Raw genomic sequence first — 15,430 nt, 5'->3', positions numbered from 1 at the left:
AGTACAAATTTCTGTCTGTTATGAAGCCATACACAGCCCAAAGAATCTGTACACTCGTGCACACAAACTTTCCCTATACAGTTTGATATTAGATGTTGTACTGTAGAGACTTTATTAGTCTCTGTGGAATTTACTAGGATTACTGGAGAGCTTTACTGTGTTGCTAACTTTAAACACTGCTTTAAATCTGTATTTTTGCTAATTGGCTCAGAGGGATTCGGACCAGAATAGATTGACTAAAGAATGACAATCTTTGCATCCGGATCATTAAGAGATTTCACCATTAAAGGATGTATTTAGAAGACTGCAAGAAGAATATGGTAACAATATAAATCTTGATTAAACTGATATAGAAATAATTGCAGGGTTTAAAATATGAGAGTTTAGTTGGTAATTAAAAAAATTGTCTACACATTGTAACTTTTGGTTAAGCATCTTAAATTTTCCGTGAATATGCGAGACTATTGATTCGTTAGTTTGTTGTTAAAGAGAGAGACCACACAATTTAAATACACAGTGATGTATTTAGAGATTACTTGTCAATGGCAAACATATCAATGATTACCGTGTTACTAAAAGAAAAGAAAAATGTACAGTCAGTATAAATATAAACATCTTTCCACTTGTGGAACCTTTTAATCGAGAATGTGCGTCTTCCTGAGATCATCCTTTAGCACTTAATAAATTACAATATATTGTACAACCTCTGTTTAACAAACAGTGAGCATAATAATTTATCTCCATCGAAGAAAAAAATAAACAAAGAGGTGCATTAAGACCTACATCAGCAGGTAAAAATAAGGCTTATGTGAATAAAATGTGTTACATTCTTTGCAATGATGCAAATAATGCATTCTCACATTCAGACTTGTGCACACATAATCCTAATGTCCTAAGCTGCTCTGAATCCCTATTGGAGAGCACTAATGATTGACAGCTACATGAAACTATGAGGCTTCTGACTAAAGCTAAGGTCACACACCAGTGACAGATGATCAGAAGGATAATGATACGACGGAAGCCGCTCAGGCCCGATCTGCTCTTCGCTTGGTATCTTTAGCACAGCATCCACCTGAAACGCTCTTTCTGAGTACCAAATGTAGTCCAAGGTGGAGCGGCTCTCTCCGCTGGGCCGGATCTTCCAGCTAGTGTAGGGTGGCTCTGTGTTCCCGTCCTCACTTGTACTTGCACTTAGACACTTGTAAGCACTATCTAGCCCCAGAGGAGAAGTCATAAAGCGCCTATACACTTCCTCACTTGGCTCCGCATTAAAATCCCCACATACCACTAACGGAATACCGTCTTTGGTTTCCCCAACTCTAGTCCGGTTTTCATCATCAATCTCCGGGTGCGACTGTGTGGTTAGTTCACAGAGCTGCTGGAGGAGGTGAGCCCCCTGTGCGCTTCGAAACTCCTCCCAGCCGCTCCGCGCTTTCAAGTGTGTTACTGCCACGCAGAAGACTCGACCTGTGAACCTGCAGCGAAGCGTAGCCACGATAGCAACCTGGTTGGTTTTGAGCATCATGGCAGAGAGTCTGAGATGAGCGGTGTGGAGGAGCTGGAAGCGACGGCGGTTGAAGAACAGAGCGCAGCCGTCGGGGCCATTGTTATTGTGAACGTCCAGGCAGGGGGAGCATGGCTTGGGGCAGAAGCTGCTCTGGTAGCCCAAGCTGGCAAGCACAGGCTGGAAGGTGTCAAAGTAGTGGTCCACCTCCTGTAGACACAACACATCTGGCTTGTAGGTTAGGATCTCCTCCAGAATGAGATACTTCCTCTCTGACCAGTTCAACGCCTCCATTGGGCAGCGCACAAAACCATCCTTGCCTTCACCCAGAGCTGCAGATACACAAGAACAACGAAGAACGGTTTACATCACGTTTTGAGCACCGCAGTGAAAGGTGAAGTGTCTTCAGTTTTAGAAACATGAAGGAGGTTTTAAACTGGGGGCTGGAAGTGGGTGCTAGGACTGCCTCATAAATTCAGAAAAAATACAAATGTAAATACCAACACAATATACATGTTTAAATCAATAATTTTGAAATAATTACAGATTTTGACTTCACATTCTTTATAAACACTGTCCAGAATTTTAATATTTTTTCTATATTTTTATGTATACTGCCATTCAAATGTATGTAATCAGTATATTTTTTCTTTTTAATCATTAAATTAATTTCAATTAAATCATTTTTTTAAATTAATACTTTATTCACCAAGGGCACATTCAGCACTGTTTTATTTCAAATAAATGCGTTTCTTCTGAACTTTCTATTCATCAAATAATCCTAAAATGCATCACATTTTCCACATAAATATTAAGCAGCATAATTGATTTCAACATTGACAATAATAAGTGTTCAAATAAGCATATTAGAAGGATTTTTAATTGATCATGTGACACTGATGACTGGAGTAATAGTTGCTGAAAATTCAGCAAAGGAATAACATTTTAAAATGTATGGAAATAAAAACAGACATAATTCATAATATTACTGATTTTACTGTATCATAAAAATACAGCAAAATCAGTAACAAAAAAAACAAAAAAAATGTATTTATTTATTTATTATTATTTTTAACAATGGTGTATATTCATGTACTTAATGCTTTTTGGGAAAAAAAATTTTTTTTTCAGATAATATTTTAATAATTTGCCTTGGTTTACAGTAGAGATCTAAAAGAACATTATTTACTGAGAAAACAATATCATGCTTATTTTATTTACACAGTAAAAATGGGTATTTATACATGCAAATATATTGCTGCCTTTATATTATAGGAAAGTGGCTCCTGTGAATCAACTATGAATCAAACACACAGCAGAAGCAGACAGACTCTGTACCTTGTGCTAAGATGTTCCACTGCATGACGCGGATGGGAGCGCTCTGCAGTGAGCAGGCTCCGGTCATCATGAAGTCTCGGTGCAGTCGAGGAGGCCGGTTCCTCAAAACATCCTCGCATTCACGCAGCAGCGCATCTGGGTCAGCCTGCTCATACTCGTCATCATCAGGATCCACATGCAGGTCTGTCAGCGCAGCGCTGCTCAGAGTCTGGGCCACAGTACTGAAGAGTCTGCTGCTGCTGCCCATCTGACACACTGCACGCACACACGACAAAACAGCTCATACACACTCTGGTATAGCAGTACAAGATTTATAGAACTTTACAGATTCATAATAATTCAGGAATTTATATTAACAAAATCTTAGTATAGTACAGTAGCATAGGGTATATTTTATGTGTGTGTGTGCCTCAGCATCTGTCTGGGCTTGTTTTGAGTCTTCAGAAGAGGGTTAACTAGATATGAATCACCTAATAACATTCTTGCATAAGTGTGTGCAAGTTTCTTGGCTTGTATACCTTTACAGACAATGTTTGATTAGTCTCATTACCCTCTTTAATCTTGATGGACAAAGACTTTTTTATGGTAGTTTACAGCTATGTAAATTATTCATCATGGTAACAGACAATGGGTTAACTGCAGCCATGGAAACTGCTGTGTACTGTGTGTCTTGTCAGCTCAGCCAGACTCACAGACACAACATCGAGAGCAAACAGTGCTGCAGGAAACACCGATCTCCCCATGGAAAGGAAACAGAAACCTTTATTAGACCTGTTTGCACTAGAGTCATCATTACTATAGCTTATACTTGGTGTATATAAACCTTATACTAACTTGTCTTAGACAGGAATAATAACTGCAATCATGTAACTTGTGGAGAAGATTTCTATTACTTTCCTAAGCAACCCAATTTGACTTAACCACTTATAACACCCAGAATACTCTAGCAACTGCACAACCATATCCTAAAAACCCCTCAGAAAACATAAGCAACAATATGAATCAAATAAATATGAAGGCAATAAATGGATCAAAAATAAAGATATTTATGCTGCTAAATTTATGGTTATTTTAAACAGTTATTTTCAATTGTAATACTATTTCACAATATTACTGTATTTTGACCAAGCCTTGGTGAGCTTAAGATGTCTTTCATAAACATTAAAAATGTACATTTAAACAAACACACAATCAAACATTGTTAGAGTAAATCTGATCATCTACATTTTGATTTAAATGTTTATGCCAGACACAAAGCTTTTATTTATTAATCTTACGCATATCATCTGATTCCATCTTGTTCCACCTCCGTCGTCTCCTTTACCTCCTCAAGAATAGCACATCCAAGAACACTACAACCAGTCTCTCTCTTTCTCTTTATATTTAAGGCTTTGGTTATGTAGAAGCAGAAGTGACAAGTAAAGATTTTATTAATGTAATAGTCAGCTGCTGAATACTCAGGGCTGTTCATGGGTAAGGCTAGTCATTGCTTAGTAATCATTTAAACCAACCGCTTCAGTCTTATAAGTCACATCACATGCAACTCTTGTATCAGCATTAAACAATCGTATTTATCAACTTGTCTAAGTAAACTCACCGTCTCTAGACATCCACTAAATAAATCAATGACTGATCAGGATTAATGGCCCGTAACATTTAAGTCTTTTGATCTTAAGAACTTAGATTCACATATTTCTTTTAAAAAATACCTCTAATTATATCCCTTTCCACTGACTTGTCTCCGATGCATGTGATCTAAAGGCACAATACTCTTCGCTTTGACTTTGAGGGAGTCTAGAACTGAGCTTGCACGCTTTCATAAGTGAAGATTCTGGGGCTGCGGATGTGACTGTGTGTGTATCTGTGTGTGTGTGTTCCTACACAAAGGGGTTCCTGAATGAACCAGTGTGTCTGTGCTTCCCCTGCCATTCATTCTGAACAATGACGAGAGGGACCCGATGCATGCCTGCACACACACAGGGTTATGCACACTTCAGCTCTAATTTAATATATGGTTTGAGGAGGAAAGTGTGGCTAATTTGGAATGTAATAAGCTCACAATTTTAAAATTATTAACATTTGTTCATTCATTACATATATCATCATGACTATGAGGACTGGAGCAATGGCTGCTAGAAAATCTGCTTTGCCATCACAGGATTAAATTACATAAAATATATTAAAATAGAAAACAGTTATTTTACCTGCCTTGATGAACATAAGCGACTTCTTTCTTACAGATCCTAAACTAATCATTTTGTGATGAAAATTCATATTAATCAATTGACATTTACCTTGATTAATAAATGCTGTAAGAATATTATTGTTCATTAATACCTAAAATTATATATCTACTGCATTCATAGTTATTGAACTTGAAGTAAAACGAAATTGAACTAAATAAATATTGTAATGAGTGAAGTGACATTCAGCCAAGTATGGTGACCCATTCTCAGAATTTGTGCTCTGCATTTAACCCATCCGAAATGCACACACACAGAGCAGTGAACACACACACACACACTGTGAGCACACACCCGGAGCAGTGGGCAACCATTTATGCTGCGGCGCCCGGGGAGCAGTTGGGGGTTCAGTGTCTTGCTCAAGGGCACCTAAGTCGTGGTATTGTAGGTGGAGAGAGAACTGTACATGCACTCCCCCCACCCACAATTCCTGCCGGCCCGAGACTCAAACTCACAACCCTTCGATTGGGAGTCCGACTCTCTAACCATTAGGCCACGACTTCCCTAATACTTCATATTTGCCTGTTTTGCATAATTCAATCTGGTGATGTAACATTAGGCTTGGTAAAACTATCCCATGTGAGAATTAGTGACCAAATAGCACAAAAGCTATTCTCAGATTAAGAGAAATGCTGACAACTTCATTAGGTGTGAAGATGATGCACACCAACTATAACCTGAAAACTATGTCTAAATGACATTTAATGAGAAGCTTCACCTTGGATAAATACAGACATTTAAGAGGGACATGTCGACACTAGAAGCTAATTAAAGCAACACTATGTAAATGTTGGCGCTCTAGCGGTTAACAGAACTGCATGCATCCCGCGGAAGAACATTCTAACCGGAGCTACTTCTCCAAGTTTATGTCTATGGCGATTCATGCAGGTATGTGTAACTCCGCAGCGGTGACGACCCGAACAGGCTTAAAAAGTCCCCAAAATAATCACTTATTATAAATGTACCGTAGTGATTTGGGATAAGACAAAAAGCCGAGTTGTTAGATTAATTTATTATGTACTGGCTTATTATATACATTTAGGCAAATTTTGAACACAGAAAAAGTTACATAGTGTTGCTTTAATTATTATGGATTTTTCAGTGTTTTCAGATTTTTTAAATACTGCCTTTGGACCATGTCAATATTAAATACTTGGTTGCATCCTTGCTGTGGATATATTTTTGCAGGCATTTACTGTCTGGTAATACCCCAGCGGATACTGGAGCTGCTTTTATTTGCTTATTCAGTTGGACTTACATAACATCACTGTTCCCTGCACTTATCCTGTCCAGGTCAAATTCCCTACAGAAAAGCAGTCCTGCAGGGGATATGTTCACACACAGCTGGAATTACCTTCATTGTACAGGGTTTTATCTGTTCGCTCACTAACAAATCCTTTCCTTGTCATACTTTCATTAGCTGATCACAGGCACATACATACATTTTCTGTCCTCTCTGTTTAATATTACAAGGCAGTTGCACAGATGATGCAGAGGATGAGCTTGATCTATCTAACAAGAGAGCATATTATTTCTCACTCAGATAACCTAGAAAAACTCTGTTCAGTTTGGGAATTGAACTGTTAAGGGGCTGTTTAAAGGATGTACTGTTCACTGACCTTTAGCAGGACTATCAAGTTACCTTAAAGGCACACTAGAACAGATCAAATAGAGAACAACAAACTAACCTGAGCTAACAATATTAAGAAAAACAAAATATAATAATAATGTAACACAATGATAATATATTATATTATTTTCTCAAGACCAAAAGAGTATGAAAATCTTAAGACTCATGGAATTTATATTCTTTTTTTCCACCTTAATCTTAACTAAAACGTTTAAACTATTAAGAATCATTTTTGGTAACTGCGATAAAATATAAATATTAGATGAAGTAGGCTACTAAAGCTACTAAAGCTGAAATGGAAATAAATTCAAGCTGAATATACATTTTTTTTTTAACTAAAGAATGACGAAAGCACATAACTTATACTTAAATGAAAAATATGAAAATAAAGCTCATTCAAAATGAATAATATGATATTAAAATACAACAAATGCATCTGAATAAAGATCATAAAATGCCTTTCACATCAAACAACACAGTTATTGTGGATGTGCTATGGGAAACTGCAATACGTTTCCACACCTCAGAGGATGTGTGACTAATGTACACGAGTCATCTGTGTTACAGCACGAGTGACACCTGACTGATATGATCTCAAATCACATTCTTTACATTTAGACATCAGATTCCCCTCAATCCCTCGCTGCACCACACAACGTTAAACGCCTAGACTGTCTCAAACCAACGCTGATCTTCGAAGGCGCATTCCAAGTCACCATCTGTATTAAAACGGAAAGAATATGCGACGAAATCTTAAATTACCTTGTAAAGAACGGAGCAGAACGGGCGATGAGTTTGACCTTGTTGGAGGAAGATGAACTCGTGAACTCGGAAGACTGCTTTTCTTCAGTGGACCGGGTTTCTTTGGATGTGTCCCCAGCGATGAGAGACAGACCGCGGCCAGGTCTCGGTGAAGCAGCGATGAACAGCGCCGAGCCGGATACATTGTTCTTCTTCGGTCGACAGAAACTGCAGTTTAAACTGATAAAAGACGAATGCCTTTAAGTGTGGCTAAGCAAGAAATAAGCTTACAGACCTATATAAGTCTTGTAAAAGCCATGTTTGACTCTAATAAGACGTGTAGTTGATTTTTTTTATTGTATGGAAAAATGCCGGTAGAAGTTTCATCTTATTCCAGCGTGACACGTCTTGGTGGGGGAGTTCAGTAGATTAGGTTTTCAGGCACTAATAAAATAGCATAATGTATTTAAGTTATTATATATATGAAATATTACGACTACACTTAGGGTTTAAACATTTCAAACTAATCCAAATCATATGTACAAAAATACAAGTAAAGCAACATGTTTTAAAGCGATGTTCACCTACACAACAATTAATGGTTTAGTCCTACGGTCAAAGCACACCCCGTGCTTTTCTGAAGTAAAATCCCGTACAGTGGGAGGAGCTTGGAGCTACTCACGCCAATCAGAGTCGGCCGTTCTAAGAAGAATGTAAATTAGAATATTTCGTCATCATTGACGTACATGTACGATTTTCAGAGCTCATGCTTACTTTCCATATTTGGTGATATGATTTTCTAGTACTATCTTGGTATAAGACGAAATACACTATTATTTTTATTAGAGAACTCTATTATTACTCTATTATTTCTATTAGATAAATCAGTGGATGAACAGGCAGAATTACAGCTTAAATAAAAAGAAAGGCTATCATTCTGCTAAAATATGCACATTTAAATAGCGTGTGTACATGTATTGATATTGCAGTGGGATATGAGGGGCATATTGCAGTATGATACAAATGTAACCGAGCGTTTATGCAGGGTCCGCCTAAACACTTAGTAATAAGAAAACAATAAAACGAGAGACAGTCTGAACTCTTCTTGACTTTATTATTCCTCAGACCAAAAAGAACTTCCCAAAAAACCCGCGACACTCTAGAGTAGAAAAAGTGCGCATGCCCATTGCCTATCTACGGCAAGCCCCGAGGGGATAAATGCATTACACACACACACATATAAAGAGCGCCCGTACATCCAGAATTAGTGCAATATAACAGGATCAAATAAAGTCTGTTACATATGTCCCCCCCTCACAAAATAAACGTCCCCGTTTATGTGCCAGAATAACATTCAGAAACCATAAACATCTGTGTACAATAATACACTAAACAAATTACAGAGCAAATTTTTAACATGGCAACAAGCCAATGAAAGGAACAAAACATTCCCCTTTTATATAGATTTCGTTTTCTCCAACTCATAAAAAAAATATGGAAAGAGAAATATACACATGGTAACTTTTCCTCATTTTTCAACCGCTTGCCCTCCTCTCTCTCTCTCTCTTTTTTATAGAACAAGAGGCACAGCAATAGAGAAAAAAAAAAATTCTTACTAACCCTCACCCATACACAAAAGACATTTCAATACAGAACAAAATCCTTTAAATGACCAGGAGGTCTACGAACTCGCCCAGTCTCAAGAAAATTTGGCTCAGACTCTTTAACTAGACACTGCGAGTCAGACAAAGAACTCAGATCTTTCTGGGGAGAAACAAACTTTGCTTCACCTGAAACTTCAGACCCCAGGAGAATTGACTCAGGCTGCGAGTCTGGAACATCGGACAGTGTCCGAATCTGTGACAAGGAAGAAACAGGTAATGTGTATGGCCGCACCCTATTATAATGCACCACCTGTGCCTTCTTACCAGCATCAAAAGGATTTACAATCCTATAAGTCAGTCCCAGTTCACCACATGAGTCCATGACTTGCACAATTTTATAAGGTCCTGTCCAATGTGGTGCCAGCTTCATGCGACTCTCCACCGGGTTGTGGAGCCACACCATGGCACCTACATCATAAGGCCGGTGACGCAAGCCAACATCATGGTACAGTTTTTGACGGTCGTGGGCTGCCTCACTGTGCATCCGTGCACTGCTAAAGGCAGAGTTCAGTTTTGTCATCAAGGAGGAAACAAACTCAGCATGCGATACCGATAACTGAGAGTCAAGAGCTCGAGAGGGTAACAGCACATCAGCGGGAACACGTGCTTCCCGACCGTGGGTCAAGAAGAAAGGTGTGAAACGAGTGCTTGAGTGAGTGGTAGTATTATAAGCAAATGCCACATGCTTCACATACTCGTCCCATTCCCCACCATAAGTCAACAGTGTCTTAGCCAGTTGATCAATTAGAGTTCGATTAAAGCGTTCAACCATGCCATCTGATTGAGGATGGTATGGCGTGGTGCGAGTCTTTTTAATGTTCAGCAAACGGCAGAGAGTCTGAACCACCTCAGCCTCAAACTGACGACCCTGATCTGAATGCAAAGTCTCTGGAACGCCATGAAGTAGAACATAGTCCTCAAACAGACAATGTGCAACTGTCTGTGCTGACTGATTTGGTAAGGGATACAAGTTGACGAATTTAGTGAAGTAGTCTTCAACAACCAGCACATAACGGTTTCCTTTTGATGTCGCTGGCAGCTCTAAGATGTCCATGGCCACTCTTTCAAATGGCCGCACTGACTGGGATCCACCCATTGGCGCACGGTGCGTTGGAACAGGACTGCGCCGTGTCTGACATGCCTTGCACTGCTCACACCATTCCTTGATGTCTCTGTACATAGAAGGCCAGTAACAAAATTGTCTTGCTCGTTCCCACACACGCTCTGAAGAGAAATGGGCAGAAACTGGGGCTCCATGCAATTGCAAAAGAATGTCAGAAATTAGTGCAGAAGGAACAACAATTTGGACTACAGGTTTACTTGTGAGGGGGCAGCAAACTGAGCGGCATAACAGTCCATCAATGATAGAAAGGTGGTTGAATTCAGTCCAAAGCTTCCGTAAGCACCGAGAAGCTCCTTGTAATTTTCTCCTGGATGGTCTTTGGGAGTGTGCCACCCAGTTCAAAGCAGTCTTAATGTCAGGGTCAGCATTCTGCATAGCTCTAATGTCTGACAAATTGTGGGACAGCGCATTAATGGGAGACATGCCATCTGAATTTACAAGTGAGTCTTCCGCCGTCGCACCACCTGTACAATCTTCGACTTCAGAGGAATGTACAATGTCAATGCTTGTTTGATTAGAACTCACCACATTTACTTGCAGCGCCCCTTCAACACTACCCTCCGCCACGTTTGTGTCAGGTGTCTCAGGGCGGCGAGAAAGCGCATCCGCGTTCTTGTGATGTTGTCCATTCTTGAGTACAATGACCCAATTCAATGGATCAATCTCCAGGATCCATCTCGCTCGTCTCCCTGTTGGGTCATCATCAATGGACAGACGCCGAAGAGCTAAGAGTGGTCGATGATCTGTGATGATGGTAAATGAGGCAAGTCCGATGTAGTGCTTGAATTCCCTTACTGCCCATACAATAGCCCACAACTCACGATCAAATGTGGACCAACGCTTCTGTGTGGCATTCAATGCTCGGCTAGCATATGCCACCACATGTTCGCGCCCATCTCTGTCCTGTGCAAGAACTGCACCGACAGCCAGGTTGGAGGCATCAGTGTAGATTTTAAAGGGCACACTGAAGTCAGGCAATATCACAACAGGCCCAGACGACAGCACATTTTTCAAGAGGTTAAATGATTGGTCGCATGTAGCGTTCCACACAAAGGGCACATTTTTACCAATCAGTTGGTTCAGTGGCGCAGCGAGTTTCGAGAAATTCTTGACAAAACGTCTGTAATAAGAACATAGTCCCAGAAATGCTCTCACTTCAGAAGGAGAACGGGGGACTGGCCAGTTTAAAACTTTCTCTGTGTTCTTGGGGTCGGGCTGAAGACCCTTCCGAGAAACTACATGTCCCAGGAAAACTACATGATCTCTGGCAAGGTGGCATTTTCGTGGGTTCAGTCTCAACCCTGCAGATCGGATTCTCGAAAACACCTCTTTAAGGCTTGACATGTGTTCCTCAAAGGTTTTATTGTAAATCAAAATATCATCGAGGTATACCATGCAGATGTGCCATGGAAGCCCTCTGAGGACCAGCTCCATTAGACGTTGAAATGTAGCTGGGGCGTTGGAAAGGCCCATCGGCATAGATCGCCACTGATAGAGGCCCTGTCCTGTTGTAAAAGCCGTCTTTTCTCGGTCCTCCTCTGCAACTTCCACCTGCCAGTAACCGTTGGAGAAGTCTAATGTGCTGAACCAGGCAGAACCTGCTAGTGCATCCAGTGTGTCATCCACTCGGGGCAGAGGATGAGAATCTTTAATAGTCACACTGTTTAAACGTCTGTAATCCACACAAAAACGCCAAGTGCCACATTTCTTTCTCACCAAAACAACCGGCGATGCCCAGGGACTACAGCTCTCCTCAATCACACCATCTGCAAGCAAATCAGCCACCTGTCTTTCTATTTCAGCACGTTTTTCAGGGGAGGCACGATGTGCACAAAGTTTGATGGGAGCCTGCTCACCAGTTCTTATGTAATGTTTCACCAGCTTACATTTGCCAACATTCTGTTTGGATGAGCTGAAGATGTCATGGAATTCCAACAGCAAGGCTGACAGTGCAGCTTTTTCTGAATCGGAAATAGGTGACTCGTCCAATGATATAGGAGGCGCAGCTGTGGAAGGGGTCACTGCAGCTACATCAACTGGGGCATGAAATAGCTGAACATCAGAATTGTCAACTGAGTATAACTCACCCAGGTGCATCCCTTGTTTCAATAATATGTCGTGTCCAGTAGGATTCAAAATCCGAGCCTTTGTCAGTCCATTGTGAACCCCAGCCAGTGTGTGAGCTACTATAAGACTGGAAGAATCTGCCACATTGGGTTCAAGGTATCCAACAAAGTCACTTGTTGCATGAGCTGCATTAGGTAGACACACTTTGACTGGCACCACTGACTCACTGAGAGGTGGCACATTTATAGTGGTTGCCAGTGACACATTGCAGCATGACGGAACAAGGTCTTTGCTGGTTAGTAGAGGAATCGTGATGTCCCACAGTTGGAGCTTAGCATGGCTGAGGTCCAGTAAGGCATGGTTTTTCAACAGAAAGTCCCAGCCCAGCAACACCGTCTGTGTGGTCTCTCTTAGCACATGAAATACATGCTGCCATGACTCAGTTCCCAGCTGGAATGTTACAGTGATGGTGCCCAGTGTATCCAGCATTTGTCCATTCACTGCATGGGCTGACACATAGTCTTTTCTCAACGGGCGATTACGAAGCGTAGGAATTAACATACGAAAATCTGCACTCATAAGAGACACACTGGAACCAGAGTCGACTAACATTTGAACCTCCATGCCTTCAATAACTCCTCTCACATATGACACTAACAGCTCCTTGGCAGCGTCCGAACTTAAATAATTGTCTTTTGATACAGAATTACAGTCGTCGACATTGTCAATTTGAGGGCCCATAGGAAACATAGCTGGTGTTTGGGCCGCAACATCAGCTACAGTTAGTTTCCCGGCTGATAGCGGCGCTCTTCTCTGTTAGGTGACATGAAACGCACTCCCCGCTTTCTCGAATCATCTTCATAGCTGTTCCATCTGCGAGAACCTGGGCTGGGGCTGCGTCTCGCAGGAGACAAAGGAGAGTGTGAGTTTTTATAGTTACGCATGTCCATACCTGATGTACGCTCATCACAGTGCTGGAATTTCCTCTCAGGTGAGCGGCCTCTCCGAGTGCCATCAAAGACACGTGACTGGCATCCTCGATCCCCCGCAGACACACTGGCACCTTCCATTAAATGGAGAGCGGCTTCCATCCCACTCGTCCATCGCTTTAGAACTCACTCTGGCCTTTAGTTTTTGATTTTCATCACCCAAGCGCCTCATTTCCATTCTCATATCCCTCATTTCCTCAGTCAATCGATCCATAGCTCTGTGCAGCCCTCCATTATCAGTCACAGAATAAACAGCAGCCACTGCTCCTCCATCATTAGCATTTCCTGCCACATTAACAGTCGTGTAATCAGTCTTCATTGCGTCTCTAGCGTTTTCACACCGACCTGCAATTATCACAGCCTCCTCCAAATCCGTTGCTCCTTGTTCATGGCACTTAGCTCTGAGCCCAGGATCCAAACCAGCAAGGAAACGACGAAATTTTTCTTCCCTTTGGGCTCTGTCACCGTATTCAGGAAACGCCTCGTCCACTAATCTGCTGATCTCTGCTGCATACACCTCCAAACTTTCCTGCGGCGCATGAGGGCGGGCTGATAGGCTGGCTCTGAAACGATCCATGAACTGCCGCTGTCCGAAAGCTTCCTTGAGTCGTTCTTTGGTCGCTGTATAATCAGCCTGAACAGTATGAGGAAGGCTGTCCCACAAAAGAAATGCTGCACTGCTCAGCCGCGTTGGTAGAATACGCGCCAGTTCATAATTATAGGACGCAGCGCCATCTCCCTCTGTGAGTGCTCTGACTGCGACCTCGAACTGCCGTGCCCAACAGAAAAAGCTCTGCTTCTCGTCACCGGAGAACGGCGGCGGTAACTCAATTCTCACGTGTCTGTTAATCTTGTCGCGGTTCTGTCTCGAATATAAATCATCCTCGTCTTTACACCACATGATGGCCGCGACAAAGTCGAACCCGCGTGTGCTAACTCCACCTAGAACTTTGGACTATAAACTAACTAGTTAAACACTCGCCGTAACACTGAACCACGTAAATGCGAACAAAACAAAACCGCTGCCACCAATGTAACCGAGCGTTTATGCAGGGTCCGCCTAAACACTTAGTAATAAGAAAACAATAAAACGAGAGACAGTCTGAACTCTTCTTGACTTTATTATTCCTCACACCAAAAAGAACTTCCCAAAAAACCCGCGACACTCTAGAGTAGAAAAAGTGCGCATGCCCATTGCCTATCTACGGCAAGCCCCGAGGGGATAAATGCATTACACACACACACATATAAAGAGCGCCCGTACATCCAGAATTAGTGCAATATAACAGGATCAAATAAAGTCTGTTACACAAATATCGCATAAGCATACAGTCGTGGCCAAATGTTTTGAGAATTACATAAATATTGGAAATTGAAAAAGTTGCTGCTTAAGTTTTTATAATAGCAATTTGCATATACTCCAGAATGTTATAAAGAGTGATCAGATGAATTGCATAGTCCTTCTTTGCCTTGAAAATTAACTTAATCCCAAAAAAAACCTTTCCACTGCATTTCATTGCTGTCATTAAAGGACCTGCTGAGATCATTTCAGTAATCGTCTTGTTAACTCAGGTGAGAATGTTGAGGAGCACAAGGCTGGAGATCATTATGTCAGGCTGATTGGGTTAGAATGGCAGACTTGACATGTTAAAAGGAGGGTGATGCTTGAAATCATTGTTCTTCCATTGTTAACCATGGTGACCTGCAAAGAAACGCATGCAGCCATCATTGCGTTGCATAAAAATGGCTTCACAGGCAAGGATATTGTGGCTACTAAGATTGCACCTAAATCAACAATTTATAGGATCATCAAGAACTTCAAGGAAAGAGTTTCAATTCTTGTAAAGAAGGCTTCAGGGCGTCCAAGAAAGTCCAGCAAGTGTCAGGATCGTCTCCTAAAGAGGATTCAGCTGCGGGATCGGAGTGCCACCAGTGCAGAGCTTGCTCAGGAATGGCAGCAGGCAGGTGTGAGCGCATCTACACTAGCAAAGAAGCCACTTCTCTCCAAAAAAACATCAGGGACAGATTGATCTTCTGCAGAAAGTATAGTGAACTGCTGAGGACTGGGGCAAAGTCATATTCTCCGATGAAACCCCTTTCCTATTGTTTGGGGCATCTGGAAAAAGGCTTG

At 41.4% G+C, this 15,430-nt stretch overlaps 1 protein-coding gene across 1 annotated transcript; it reads right to left on the bottom strand.

Annotated features, from left to right (window-relative positions):
* Positions 1–616: 616 nt before the first annotated feature.
* LOC132109689 (nocturnin-like) lies at positions 617–8,277 on the bottom strand. The gene is made up of 3 exons (XM_059515965.1): positions 7,478–8,277; positions 2,843–3,097; positions 617–1,836 (listed from the first exon to the last, which is right to left on the bottom strand). Exons 1-3 carry the CDS (start codon positions 7,659–7,661, stop codon positions 938–940), a joined length of 1,338 nt encoding a protein of 445 aa, XP_059371948.1. The 5' UTR covers positions 7,662–8,277; the 3' UTR covers positions 617–937.
* Between the last annotated feature and the right edge of the window lie 7,153 nt (positions 8,278–15,430).

The sequence above is a fragment of the Carassius carassius genome, chromosome 29 (assembly GCF_963082965.1).
Source record: "Carassius carassius chromosome 29, fCarCar2.1, whole genome shotgun sequence".
NCBI lineage: Eukaryota > Metazoa > Chordata > Actinopteri > Cypriniformes > Cyprinidae > Carassius > Carassius carassius.
The sequence above is the reverse complement of the archived record's forward strand: the minus strand, read 5'-3'. Positions and strand labels throughout refer to the sequence as shown.

Bases quoted from the DNA above. Each gene is read 5' to 3' on its own strand.
- LOC132109689 (XM_059515965.1), bottom strand. From the start codon at position 7,661: ATGTATCCGGCTCGGCGCTGTTCATCGCTGCTTCACCGAGACCTGGCC. The intron at 3,098-7,477 runs GTAATTTAAGAT...GTGTGCGTGCAG, and splicing joins TCTGCTCCGTTCTTTACAAG to TGTGTCAGATGGGCAGCAGC. The intron at 1,837-2,842 runs GTACAGAGTCTG...GTGTATCTGCAG, and splicing joins GTGGAACATCTTAGCACAAG to CTCTGGGTGAAGGCAAGGAT.